Source organism: Trachurus trachurus (genome assembly GCF_905171665.1).
Source record: "Trachurus trachurus genome assembly, chromosome: 1".
Taxonomy (NCBI): domain Eukaryota; kingdom Metazoa; phylum Chordata; class Actinopteri; order Carangiformes; family Carangidae; genus Trachurus; species Trachurus trachurus.
Window position 1 is genome coordinate 4709491 of NC_139891.1, and position 14149 is coordinate 4723639.

At 41.0% G+C, this 14149-nt stretch overlaps 1 protein-coding gene and 1 long non-coding RNA gene across 2 annotated transcripts in view; one reads left to right on the plus strand and one right to left on the minus strand.

The window, feature by feature from the left end:
* The window catches only part of LOC310990425, a 167479-nt gene that overhangs the window by 150380 nt on the left and 2950 nt on the right, over positions 1 to 14149 (plus strand). The window lies entirely within an intron of this gene.
* gnav1 (guanine nucleotide binding protein (G protein) alpha v1) overlaps positions 1 to 14149 on the minus strand; it is a gene marked incomplete at its 3' end in the record, with an annotated part of 31075 nt that overhangs the window by 4844 nt on the left and 12082 nt on the right. The window contains exons 5-7 of the mRNA XM_083977762.1: positions 13179 to 13307; positions 396 to 525; positions 169 to 240 (exon numbers count right to left, since the gene is read on the minus strand). Coding sequence (XP_083833888.1) covers positions 169 to 240; positions 396 to 525; positions 13179 to 13307 — 331 coding nt within the window. The remainder of the gene's footprint in view (positions 1 to 168; positions 241 to 395; positions 526 to 13178; positions 13308 to 14149) is intronic.

Below are 14149 nucleotides of genomic sequence, written 5' to 3' on the forward strand. Positions count from 1 at the left end.
TAAATGAAACAGCTCATCTATAAATAAAGTATCTCTTTATTCTGTGTTTTATGTGTGGACTTAATTTTATATAAATTTGGATCAAGTTACATTACAATCCAATTTGTTTTGCTGCTTGAGTCTTTCATCCTTAATGAACGAGGAAGTGGCTGATGATGAATTTCTCACCATGGATGTGCTGTGGAAGAAGACGTTGTTGCAGATGGAGGAGAAGAGCTTCATGCTTTCCTGCAGACGATTCTACGGAGAGAGATAAGATGTCATCAACACCACTGCCATTTTTAAAACGTATTCTATAAGGACAAACTGAGCACTGAGATTTAAAAAGTGGTCTCTGGTTACTTTGAGTGGAGAGCATGGACATTTGTGAGGCAGTGACCGAGTGCAGCTCGTACCATGGAGGGGTCCTCCACCAGGGTCATGTCGTAGCCGCTGAGCGACACCACGAACAACACCGCCCTGACGTCCTCGAAACAACCGATCCACTTCCTCCGCTCAGTTCTCTGGCCTCCAACATCGTACATCCTACACAGACAGACGGAGACAAGGAGGATGATGATGACTAAGTGCCCACATTTAGAGGAAACACGGGGAGGAGATGAACCGAGCTAAAAGGGGGCAAGTCAGAGAAGCAAAGACGCAAATGAACAGAAATATAAGAAATAAAGAACATCTGAGGAAAAAGACAAACAGAAGTTTGAGGATGTTTCACTGTGGTTTTCTCTCAGTGCATTGACCTGATTAGTTACATCAAAGGATCAAAGAAACAACCTATAATCACAGTGACTTTTTTATCACGTTATACAACTGATACAACATGAACTTTCATTTGGAACCATGTTTCTGAACACGTCTCTACTAGTGCAAATCCAATATTCAGGGTCTTCAGAACTAGGAGCTAAATGTTCCTCCATGTTGAGCAGCAGGCCTCTGACTCCATGTGTCTGCTGTTTGGGGCCGAGGCTAAAGACAGTGGTGACAAAAACAGTAACATCAAAACAATGAGCTCAAAGACACTACAATGCTCCACAGAGCCGAAGCTTCAGAAGTTGGTTGATGTTCTCCATGGATTCATCATCACCGTCATCCTTCACACTACACACGTCATGGTCATTTAATCCATTGGCAACATAAAATGATTGATTATAACAGCTTAAAGAGGAACATCTAAGCAGCAGCACTTAGTGTCAAGTGCCAAGATACACACAAGGAGTTTTTTTTCTGGGATAAATGGTCAATGGACTGCACTTACATAGCTTCTTATCGACCGCTCAGAGGGCTTTATACTGGAAGCCCCATTCACCTTTTCACACTCACATTCAAATAGAGCTTTATTACTACCATACACACTCAAACGCTCACACACTGATCTAACAGCCATCAGAGGCCCTTTGGGGTTCAGTATCTTGCCAATGGACACTTCAAGCCCGGGACTGAACCAGCAATCTCCTGGACGCTGGAGCGTCATGGGACCAGGTGAAACTCTTTTAGAGAAATGCATTTTTGTCAATGCTTGTGTCATACCTAATAATAAATTTGACATTGTTGATTGGAATTGTTATATAATTGGAAGTCCGCTGGCCCTGACTAAATAGAGTAGCAGCCCCCCAGTGGCCCTAAAGGGGAACTATGGATGTCTATCATAGACTGTAAAAAATATGGAGCATCCGTGACGTCACCCATTGGTTTTGGGGAGTCGTTTTTGTGACTCAAATATGGCGGCCTGAACAGCGCCATGTTGGATTTACCGGCCGAGAACCCGCCCACTGGCCTCGAAGCAGCTGTTTCCGGACCTGCTCGGACCTGTCACTCAACGTTTCCCCACCCTAATTGGCCAGAATTTTAACCTAATAACAGTAAAACGGTAGAGTTAAAAAAAAATTCACCCCCCTCAGAGTGTGTGTGGGGGTAGAAACTATCGGTTGAGACCAAAAAACGTTCTGACACCAGGCTTTGATCATGTTAATTGAGGATGTAAAATCGGCGATTTTAACATGGGGGTCTAGAATGCTGCTTTCTGACACCAACCCCCCCTCAAAAAACAATCAAATATCTGTGGTACATGACTGGAATCCTTACGAGACACCACTGAACTCACATAGTGTACAGTATAAACAGTATAAACTTTGTGAAAAAATTGCCCCCATAGGTTAGCGTTTTCACTATCCCTAGCACTGTCTAGCCATGATTTACTTACTGTAACTCTGGTTTGTCTGCATCAATTTTAATCGCATTTTTTGCTCCCCCCAACACTGGGTTACCATCAGGACAACGATTTAGGGGTCAAAAATGACCGGAATTCTCCTTTAACAAGTGATTACGAATTACCGGTTGGTTTGTGTGATAGTGCCGTAAAGCAGTCGATGTTTCTCACAAGGCGAGATATGGGACACCGGGTCAGAGGCGCTGATCTTGCAAGGTTGGTTTTCGGCTGAGTGACGCAGGGTGAAGGGCAGAGAGCCTCTATTCTCCTGTAACGAGTCATTTAACCATCACAATTACTCCAAAGATCTTTAATTCAGGCTGAATTAGAAATATTCTCCCACTACAAGTTCCTCTTTAAAAGTGCAGCAGGCATCCTGCCACACAATAAATTCACCTCACATGCACCTTTACTTTTCATATTTGTGGGCATCCTGCCACACAATAAATTCACCTCACATGCACATGCACCTTTACTTTTCATATTTGTGCAGTATGTGAAGTCTGACATGGCAGGAACATCTCAGGTGATGGTTGTATCCTATTTGCTGCGTCCCATTCAGGGCCCAGCTGGCTCACTGGTGTAAGTTATTGGTACAACTCTATGGAGGATTACTGACTGTTCTTGAAAATGACTATTTGTCATGAACACCACACACTGGGCCTTTGGGCGGAACTACAGAGACAAAAGTAAGTAGTAATGAGCTGTAAAGTGTGGCTCAGGTGGCAACACACTCCAACCAGGAAACGTTCAGGAGAGTCAAGAGTAAACAACACCAATGCTGCTGCGCTCATGGTCGCACGCACAAAAGAAAGCAGCAAGTGTCACCACAGACAAGTGCTGAGTATCAAAGAGAAGTAATTTCTTGAAGCAGAAGTCATTTTGATTTAAGATTCTTTATCACTGTGGTTGCAAGATGTGATGTAAAATTAAATGTAAAATAAATCATCCCCTGTGCATCAATAGCCTATACTAAAATGGAAAATGTTGTTTACAGCACTGTCTTGAAGGAACCAGAGTTATCAGACAGAAAGAGAGAAAGTATCTGTGTGTGTGTGTGTGTGTGTGTGTGTGTGTGTGTGTGTGTGTGTGTGTGTGTGTGTGTGTGTGTGTGTGTGTGTGTGTGTGTGTGTGTGTGTGTGTGTGTGTGTGTGTGTGTGTGTGTAACATGATCTCTGTGACTGACATGTTCTTTATCAAGATTCAATTTCCAGTAGAAAAATGTGAGGCTGTGCTTCCTCTGTGTTCATGACCTTCCTTACTGATGGTACGGTCCACTGCAGTACTCGGGGCGGACTATAATCAACCATAGATTATATTGGTCCGGGATAAGGTCACATATTCCTACAATATGTGATTCACACACACAGAGGATGGGGGTTCCCAATCCACCGAGACAATCACAACACAGCAGCACAAAGGTCAAATGTTCTCTAACAGGATGAAACAGGGAGACAAAGACCAGTCAGTCCCATTTCACCCATTTTCAAACCCAGATGTGTCATCCCCCCGCCTTTCATTTGAGCATCCATCGAGTTAATGCTGGTCTGTGTTGAGAGGAGAAAGCGACATGTGGACACAGATGGAAACAAACAGCAGAGGCACCGCACCATAAAGATGAGACGAGATTTCTAGAGGAAATGCTCCATGGAAATTGAAGCCGTGCACAGAACATGTCAGTGAAGCAGCTGCTCCATTACACAAACCTACACAAGAGCACAATGTCACTCTAATAACACACACTGTCTGTGACCAGTAGTAGGTGTGCAACAGGCTCTACAAGTGCACACATACACACATACAGTGACCATAGCCTCTCCCGTGAGCGTTCGCTCTCATAATGGTGTTTCCTGTCTAGAGCGAGACGGGACAGTAAAGAAATCACACGTTATTTGTTCTAGATAGAGGAGGACAGAGGTGTGTAGTCATGTCACATGACCCAGTCCTGAGTCAACCTCCTGTGAGCCGGTACCTGAGCTCAGCTGTGTTGTGAGTTTGATTTAATATGTCCAGAGACACATTCAGATCTCTCAGCAACAACCTCAAGTTTGAACGACAGATCTTTTTTTTAAATTTACTTTCTGGACTGGCACTTGCTTTGTTTCGATCAGCACATTTTATTCAGTTTGTCACCATCACAGGTCCAACCGCAATATCATTAACCACCCTCTATTACAGGGGACATATTATGGAAATATCACTTTTTAAAGGCCCTTTAACATATATTTGGGTGTTTGTCTTGCCTTCCGGCCCCCAAAATGTGAAAATTTACAAAAAATCTGTAATGTGCAGGCTCCATGTTGAAATCCATGTGGATTTACGATCTTTTCCCTCAGTTGTCATTCAAAGATGTCAAAAGTTTTCGATTTGCATAATCCCACCCCTACCTGTGAGTACTGGTACCGGTAGAGGGGGCAGGGCGGAGCAAGCAGTGGTTCATTTACATTTAAAGGGACAGGCACTGAAACCAGCCATTCTGAACAGGGCTGTTTAGAGAGGATGAAAAGAGCTGTGATGTTTGATCCTTGGGGGATTTTGACCAAAATCACCTGAAAAACCATCAAAATTTTAGGAAATGGATGAGCATTGCTGGGAGTATGGGGATGTATGATCATCTTGGTGGAGAAGATCTATCTGGTGCACATACTGTATTGGTTCTCTATATATAGAGAAAACCACAGCTTCACGCTTTTAGTTTGTCTGTATAAAGACAACTTTACAACCCCCCCACACCTGCTGTACCCACCATGTGACCATTCACCCTCATCTGCAGTCTTGTAATTGTAAGTCATTATTGATGATAATCATAATTATCAGAGCAGTTGATGTTAACGATGCAGGAAAAGACCCAGATCCTTATTACACGTAGAGGTCAAAGGTCAAACAGGGTGTCTGTATGCAAAGTAGGCTGTGTCTGGGTTTACAGCTAGGAGAATGTATGCTCTTGTGTGAACACGTCGCACACACAACATGGACGCACACAAGATGGCTGGCTGCTTTAAGACAGACTGCCACCCTTTGCACTGCTCAGTAACGGTGAATAAAGATCTGAGGTGTTGCTAATTTGATCAGTGTGTGATTCAGAGTGGGAGACACGTGTCTGCGTCGAACTGCATTGTTTCCTTTTTAAAAATCAATGTAATAAAACTGATGAAATAATATTTTTCCTGAGGGTTAACAGGAGCCCAAACCCCTTCAGGCATGCATGCTCTGGGTTGCATGTTTGGAGTTTGTTTGGGGATCACAGAGTAAGATTCCCACTCCTCCTCCTCCTCTTCCTCCTCTCACTAACAGTAGACTTACCATGTACGTCTCTGTGAACCAGCCATGTTGTAGGAAACACAGTCTCCTCCTGAGTGACTGTGTTGAATAATGGCCAGATGTGTTTATGCAGAACATGTTGATGCCACAGTGAAGCTGAACTTTGACCATTTGGACATAAACTGATATCAGTTCATCATCTGATCCTATTGGACAAATTGTGTTATAATGAGTGTATGAATTTGTAAATAATGGCAAAAAAGGGGTTTTGTGATGTCACAATGACCTTTGACCACCAAAAACCAATCAGTTCATCCTCGAATCAAAGCAAATGTCTTGGCCAAATTTGAAGAAATTCCCTCACGATGCAACTGAGACGCTGATTTCACAAAGAGCGCGTCCGACAGATGGAAAACATAATGCCTCGCCGGCGTGAGGGCATAAAACCTGAGTAAGAGTCTTTCCAACAGAAAATGACAAGTGGTGATCAGTCAGAGCCACTTATTCAGTGGGAATTTACAGTTTATCTCCTTTACTGTCCCACACAGCGAGCAAAGATAGGCACCAACAACATGTGATGGAAAGAGGTACGATCAGGAAACCGTCAACAAAACACATAGGACACAACGTCCTGTGTTACACCGATGTCATCCTGTGAGAATAGTTTGACTTTCAGGCAAATGCATGTTTTCTTTCTGTTCATATGTTAATGATTCTGCTCATATAGTCACACAATAAGTATGGAGCTAAAGCCAACAGGCTTGTCTTAACACAACGACTGCAAACATCTGGCCTGCCTCTGTCCATCTAAAGCAGGGGTGTCAAACATGCGGTCTGTGGGCCAAAACTGGCCCGGCAGAGGGTCCAATCCGGCCCTCAGAATGAATTTGCCAAGTGTGAAAATTTGAAATTGCACATATTTTTATCAATACATGTCAGGTTGTTCATAACATGTTTTGTAAAAGGATAGTTAATTAACTGTAGAAATGTCTTTATTACTTATTACTTAAAGCAGATATCAGTGGAATGTTTTTGTTAATATAAGTCCTAAATAGTCCTATTTTCCGTCAGCAATCACTTACATGAAGTATTTCAGCCTAAACACGAGTCTCTCCGTCACTCTGCTCTGCTGTAACCCGAGGAGAAAATTTTCCTTGTGGGATACAAGTGTTATCCAATGAGGAGAGAGAACGGCATGAAGGGCTGTGTGTGCAGCCAAGGGATGCGCGTGAATGTGGTGACGTAGCACGAGGACCAATTGATGCCTGACAAGGGCGGGGGCTAACTCATGGTGCGTTCAAAGAAACTCGTACTTTGTGTTTTTCCTTCCTGTGAAGTCATACCAGTTCGATCTGGTACGAGTTCACGGGTCGGAAGTTACGAGTGGCCGTTATAGGGAACTTTCACAGACAACAGGATGGTAAAAACACGAGCTACGGGTTACCTGGAACGCTACCAAGTCGTAGTTGTGACTTGAAGCTGTAACTTACGGTTTCAAAAGCCTGCCTTGAACGCAGCATTAGCCGAAACGGCCGTGAAGCTGATATCTGCTTTAAACAAAGGGAAAAATTAAAGGTTCTTTTTATTTATAGGTTATCATGCTTCATTGCATCATTATTTTACTGGTCCGGCCCACTTGAGATCAAATTCTGCTGTTTGTAGCCCCTGATCTAAAATGAGTTTGACACCCCTGATCTAAAGCTTGCAAATCAAAAGGTGCATTTACTACATTTATACACATAGAGTATATGGGCCATTCTACAAAATTGGTGCAAAGTCAGAGTTGGAAACATCTTGAAATAAATGTGTCTTTTCCCCAAAACTTTTCAGGTATGTTAGTTGTATAATATCCAAGGTACACATTTCTAGTAGTTGTACAGTTAATTCTCATTTTGTATTTTCAGACAGTTTCTGAATATTTTTCCTCTCCCAAAATTTGTCACTACCGAAACACAATCACATATCACATAAAATGAAGGGTTTTATCGATCTATTCATTTTTTTTTTACATCTACCTTGTAAATATATTTTTCTAAAATGTTATTTTTCAAAATTGACAGGTAAATTAAGAAGTATATCATTTTAACAAATTGTTTAAGCATGATTTATCAGAATCATTGGATTTTGAATCCAAATTTTCTTTGTAAAGGGCATAAAGTTGATTATAATGATTACAAACTTATGGATTCATTAGTTTTAATATACACTCAACCAAACACCATCACAATATCTTAGTTGATAATTCAATATATTGTATTTTTGACAAAACGGTGTGACTGCACCGTTTCGGAAGTGACAATATTGTTTCGGTAGTGACCACAACTTGTTTGTCATGGCTGAATAAGACTGCATCATTTTATGTTAATAAAAATAACTTAAACTCATAAATGTTGATCACATGTATATCAGACACACATCTTACATTAAATATCTGAAAATGACATTTTAACATTTTTTGACATGCTGTTTATCAACAATTTAATACAGGTCTCAGATGTCCCACAATAGTGGGACAAAAGTCTTTTGCCTCAAATTCAGCCTTGGTCCAGGTTTACAGCCAATCTTTAAGTCCCTCTATTGAGCTCTCCAGAGAAGAGGCTGATTTGGTGCATAACTATGCTAACATTTTTCTGTATATTGCCTAATTAAGGGATTAAGTGTTCCATTTTGTCACTACAGAAACAATTATGTCACTACCGAAACGTCAATACCGAAACAAATGTGTCGGTAGTGACTGTTTCGGTAGTGACAATTTTGGATAACTTTGAGCCTAGCTTGAAGATGATAATCAGCACATGGTTAGCTAGCACTTTTCTGAACTATTGCACACACATAAAAACTATTTTTTCTGCAATAAAACAAAAAGAAATTGTTTAAGTGCAGAAAATAGGTGTTTCGGTAGTGACGTCTCTTAAAGTTACACACTGATTTTCAGACTTGTGAACACCTTCTCTTCAAAAATGATGAACCTAGCTACTCAACATGCAGCCACAACATGAGAGGGACAAAGGAATACCTCCTGATAAAAAAATTAGAGGTGTGGCTCAAATCAGTCTCAGCCTATGGACTAAAACCTACAACGTTTCGGTAGTGACAAAAAAATGGGGGACAACACTTTTTACATACATTTTCAAGATTTATGAAAAATATATAAAATCAATGTTCTTTTTTACACTTAACTTTCAAAAGAATCAAAAAGATCTTTATAAAAACACCAAAAGAAAGATTTATAAATATCATTTCAGTATCATTTTCATGAATTGAAATTAAGGAGTTGTGGTTGGGGACAGCCATCTCCCAATGTTAAGTACCCTATAAATGTTGATTTTATATATATTAAGCATACTGATATCTTAAATATTATTTTGGGTTTCAATAGATAATTGCAAGATCTTAGTAAACATTTAAAATTTGCATACTTAAATGCTTTTTAAATTTGTTTTTTTGTTCGGGGACAGCAGTTTGCACCAATTCTGTAGAATGGCCCATATAACAGAAACATGGAAACAAAAAAAATTTGTGGTTTAGATCTGATGTAAGTATTTCTTCTTGCAGCTTATAGAGGCATGACAATGATTACTCATTTCATCTTTGCATCACTTTGTTTCTTTGGTCACATTATAAGTTTGTGAGATGACTCATCTTAGCGTGGAATCAGATATTCAACCAATCAAATATGATTTGATGAACTAATAAATCGCTACCTAGCACAATCATAGTAATGAGCAGAGCAATATGAAAACATTTGTTATTCAGAGTATCTTTGACACAGACAAATCCAGTTTGAAGTTTGAAGTGTTGTGTTAATATTTCTGTATTTTACTGTTTACTTCAACATGAAGAATTAGTCACTTCGGTTTTCAGATATCCAAGAGATCCAGATTGACTGCAACATTTTACATGACCTTGACGGCTCTCTGCGGTTGACAAACTATGTCAACACTGTTTCTAAATTGCATTGTCACTGCAATTTTCTTGTTACTGACAGGCTGACATATCAACTGATCAATAAATCCACATATTACTCTCATTTGTCATTTGTTCTATACACTCCTTTATTGTTGGGGAATTTTCTGTAGTCTCAGCTTCACAAAACTCATTACAATCCCCCAGAAATTTAGCTTAACCTTTACTTAACAGTGTTTTTATGACAAATGCCAATAAGTCTCCTGGAGAATAATCATGAGCACAAATAAGAAATATAGAAGTACTATTTAAAACGTATGTATAAAATATGCCTCAACATGGGCACATATTGAGGCTTTAAAATGTGACTTAATTTTTCTAAAAGAATAAAATAAGATAAAATTGATGTCTTGTACCAACACCTATGGTATTGACACATTTTACTTTGACAATGCACTGCCATATTGTGATTTTAATTGCTTTGTGATCAATTTTGCTCTAATTATCACTTAAGATGAATAAATGAATTAGTTATAATCAATGACAAACAATATAATAAAAAACACTTTTTAAGATAGGACAATAAAGGCTATCTATCTATCTATCTATCTATCTATCTATCTCTCTCTATCACTAAATCTGACACGTATTTCCAAAGTCACAATCACAAAGCTCTACACAAAGCTGTAGATAAGGTTAAACTGCTGCATGTTTCAGAAGCAGACACAGTACGTTGCCTACATTCTTTTTCAAGCTTATATATTTTTTCTTTGATGTGACTGAAGAGACAGAGAGCAAGAGGAGAGCAGCGGGGGAGTGGAGCTGTGTATGATGACATGCTCTCAAACTGAGAGCGTTAGAGTTACATGTTATTCATCATAGACCACTGGAAGCCAAAGGCCTGCATGTTTAACACACTTTAAATTCACGACTTGTAATTTGCAAATAGAGGAGAGCAAACACGACCTGCAGCAACACCCAAACAGCGAGAAAACAGCCAAAATCAACACAACCAGGAGTGCAGGGAGCAGATGCTGGCTGAGATGAGAAACCTTGAGTATCAGCCAACTGAAGGAGATGATTTCACATTGTGTCTGTAGCAGCTTCAGTATTTACAAAATGAGACGAAGCCTGAGCAGAAACGTCCAGTTTCATGTCAATTCTGCTGCTTTTTAAAATCTCACAAGTTGAAAGTCATATTTTTACAATTTAAAATTAAATACATGCACATGTGCTGTGTCCCTGCTCTCTACGTCTCAAAATCCATCTAATATCCCCTTTGTTGCTAAGTCTGAAATAATCACCTCATCCCAAAATCCTAAGCTCTTCATCAACTTCAAGGGCGTGATCTTTGCAAGTCACACACACAAACGGTGGTGTGTGCCAATTAACTAAATCCCATTATTTATCTCTCCAAAATTCAGGCAGATAAGCGAGAGGGTGTGCGAGAGCGGGGAGCCGGCGCTCCGTCCTGCAGCACCACCTCAGACTCTGCTGACACCATCACCACCAGCTTTCCATCAGCAAAAAAAAAATATACGCGCACAAGAGCAGATTAAGAAAAAAAAGCAAAAACAATCGGCTTCTGAGTGACTCAACTGTGACGCAAACAGTAAGACTGCGAGGAAAACTGCAGCGTTCATCTGCATAGGACAACAGATAGGGTTACGATCAAAGCATTTTTTTCTTGGTGCGAAATACTTCTGAAAAACTGAGTCAAACAAGGGTTTGACATCTATCACAATAACACACTCAAGTCAGTGTCATCCAGGGAAGTACAGGAGGCAGTTAGATGCGACACAAATGCCCCATACGTCAGTCAGCTTTTGATGAACTGGTTCTCTCAACAATGTTTATATGCTAAACAGAGGTCTTATGAAAAGCTGAGGTAATCTGTTTTGTTATTATAATTTCATTGGAGATGTGATGTGGAGCAGGGATGAAGGACAGGTTGATATTGAGGTAGGATGATGGAGGAGGTGCTCTTCAGGTAGATATTACGCCACAAAGGGGGGAAAAGTAATCAGATTTTCTTGAATATGTTGACAGATACACTGTCAACAGACACTAACCCACCCCCATACACAGGAAAAAGGGGATTAAATGCACTGTATTCCTGTTAACCCTCCATGGCCTATTAAACTGGCAATAAAACCAAACTGTGGAAAATCACCCACAATCTATAATGTTTCTGTTGTGAGACGAAAACCAACCTCCTGATTTCCTCTTCTACAGAAGAAATTAGTCTTTCAGATGAAAACCTGTTATAAAGTTTATCTGTCATTCTACTGCTTGGATGGAAAATACACTTTTTCCACATCATATGCATTTTATATCTCTACATCTGAGTGGATTGGCTCAGATATTTTGACACCCAGACTTTTCATCCACTCCACTTCAAAACACTGACATTTGTTGCTCTGGGTGAAATGTGTCAACAACTACTTGATTCATGGCAATGAACTTTTGAACCTTTGAAAAATAAATTATTTAAACTCTCCAACGTTTGTTATGTTTGCACACAGTCCAACTGGACTTAGGCTTTTTAAAAGTTTTGTTTTTACTCATCATAATTAAAGCAGATATCAGCTTCACGGCCGTTTCGGCTAATGCTGCGTTCAAGGCAGGCTTTTGAAACCGTAAGTTACAGCTTCAAGTCACAACTACGACTTGGTAGCGTTCCAGGTAACCCGTAGCTCGTGTTTTTACCATCCTGTTGTCTGTGAAAGTTCCCTATAACGGCCACTCGTAACTTCCGACCCGTGAACTCGTACCAGATCGAACTGGTATGACTTCACAGGAAGGAAAAACACAAAGTACGAGTTTCTTTGAACGCACCATGAGTTAGCAGCCCCCGCCCTTGTCAGGCATCAATTGGTCCTCGTGCTACGTCACCACATTCACGCGCATCCCTTGGCTGCACACACAGCCCTTCATGCCGTTCTCTCTCCTCATTGGATAACACTTGTATCCCACAAGGAAAATTTTCTCCTCGGGTTACAGCAGAGCAGAGTGACGGAGAGACTCGTGTTTAGGCTGAAATACTTCATGTAAGTGATTGCTGACGGAAAATAGGACTATTTAGGACTTATATTAACAAAAACATTCCACTGATATCTGCTTTAAGAGCTGTTTGGTTTTTAGTACCAAAGAACTCGGATGCTGTTGGCATGAATATTGAATATTTGAACCAACAGCTGGTTAAAGTATTTTCAATATGAGTTGTCAAAGCTCAACCTAAGGTTGGTGTGAAGAAGCTTGGCTTCTCTGATGTTGGTTTTCTCTACATCTATGTCAGACTGCAGAAAAAGCAAGTTAATTAATATCTATCGCCCTGTCATGACCAGCAGCAGCTTCAGGAAATGAGTTCAGTCACTGGGAGATGATAAAGTAGGTAGTATTATGTGACACCAGCTCATTGATTAGAGATGAATATGTTGGTCTGACATCAGCCTCCTGAACTCAGATACCTGTCCTCTGCTTCCCCACTGATAAGACTGAGCCACTGCTGCTTTTGAATGTGTGTGCGCTGTCAGCAGATGAGCCAACCTAAAAGCTGCTGTATTGACGTATTGAATCGAGCCGCCCATCTCACATCTCACATCTCACATCTCAGGCTGATCACATGGCTGTGGACAGAGATAAGAGTGTCACAGCAGAAGAAGTGAAAGAAGTTTGTACGTCAGACGCGCCTGGAGAAGTCAAGTGCAGACACGACCGCGGCCGCTCCAAGTGGCTCAGTGGTTGTGAGCGTCCTCATTGTGCAGCGTTACATCTGAAAACAACAGTAAAGTGAAAGGCGGCTAACCTGAATATGAGGTGGCTGACTTTGAACTGGGTCTCTATCACCCCTGTCGTCCTCAGCCGCACTCGCAGAACATCGGTTTCTGTGGGAACGTAGTCTGTGGACGTGATGCGGGCCATGTTGTCGAAGAAACTGAGAAACGAGGAAGAGGAGAGGAAGGGGGCGAAAAGGTGAAGACAAGGTGAAAAGGAGAGAGAAAGGAAGAAAAACACTGACTAACCTGCAAGACTTAAACTTGACATCAAAAGAGAGAATAAATTCAGGTATCAGTTCTGGTTGTGTTGTGTAGGCTGGTGCTGGCTGCTGGCTGCTGGCTGGTGCCGCTCGGTGGGTGGAGTGTGCAGTGATAAGGCTGGAGCCCCAGGGGGCGCAGCGGCTCATCGCAATGAATATTCACACTGTGGTTTACCATAATAACACTCTGGGGCTACGCTTTCAAACCCAGATTAGCTATTAACACAGCTCAAGTGATCAACTGCATCATGTGTGCACACGGTGAGATGTGCTCTTTACACACACACACACACACACACATAGTGACGTCGACACCTGCCTGAACTGCCTGTGACATTCTCAACTAGTCATCCTGAATCAGTTTCTTAGACAGCAACACACACATCCTGCTGCTTAAAAAACACGCTGCGTGCCGACGCGGGGAAAGTGCAGACAACATGTGAGTGAGTGTGTGTTTTTATTTGTACCTCTGTCTTTGTGAGGACCGGGGGCTGAGTTTTAGAGAGAGGGGTCGTTTCTGAATGTAGTGACATTTTGACCAGTGTTAAATCCTTCAGAAGTCTGTATTCATTTATTTCTGGGCACTTGGGGGCAGGAAAACAAACACCAACTCAACGGTCACATGGTTATAACCACTCATGTGGATTTATTTGTCGCCAACAGACAAATAAAAGTCAAATATCACCTCAGTCACCTTACATCTAGTTGTTTGGTCAACTTTCTCATATATATTGTGTTTA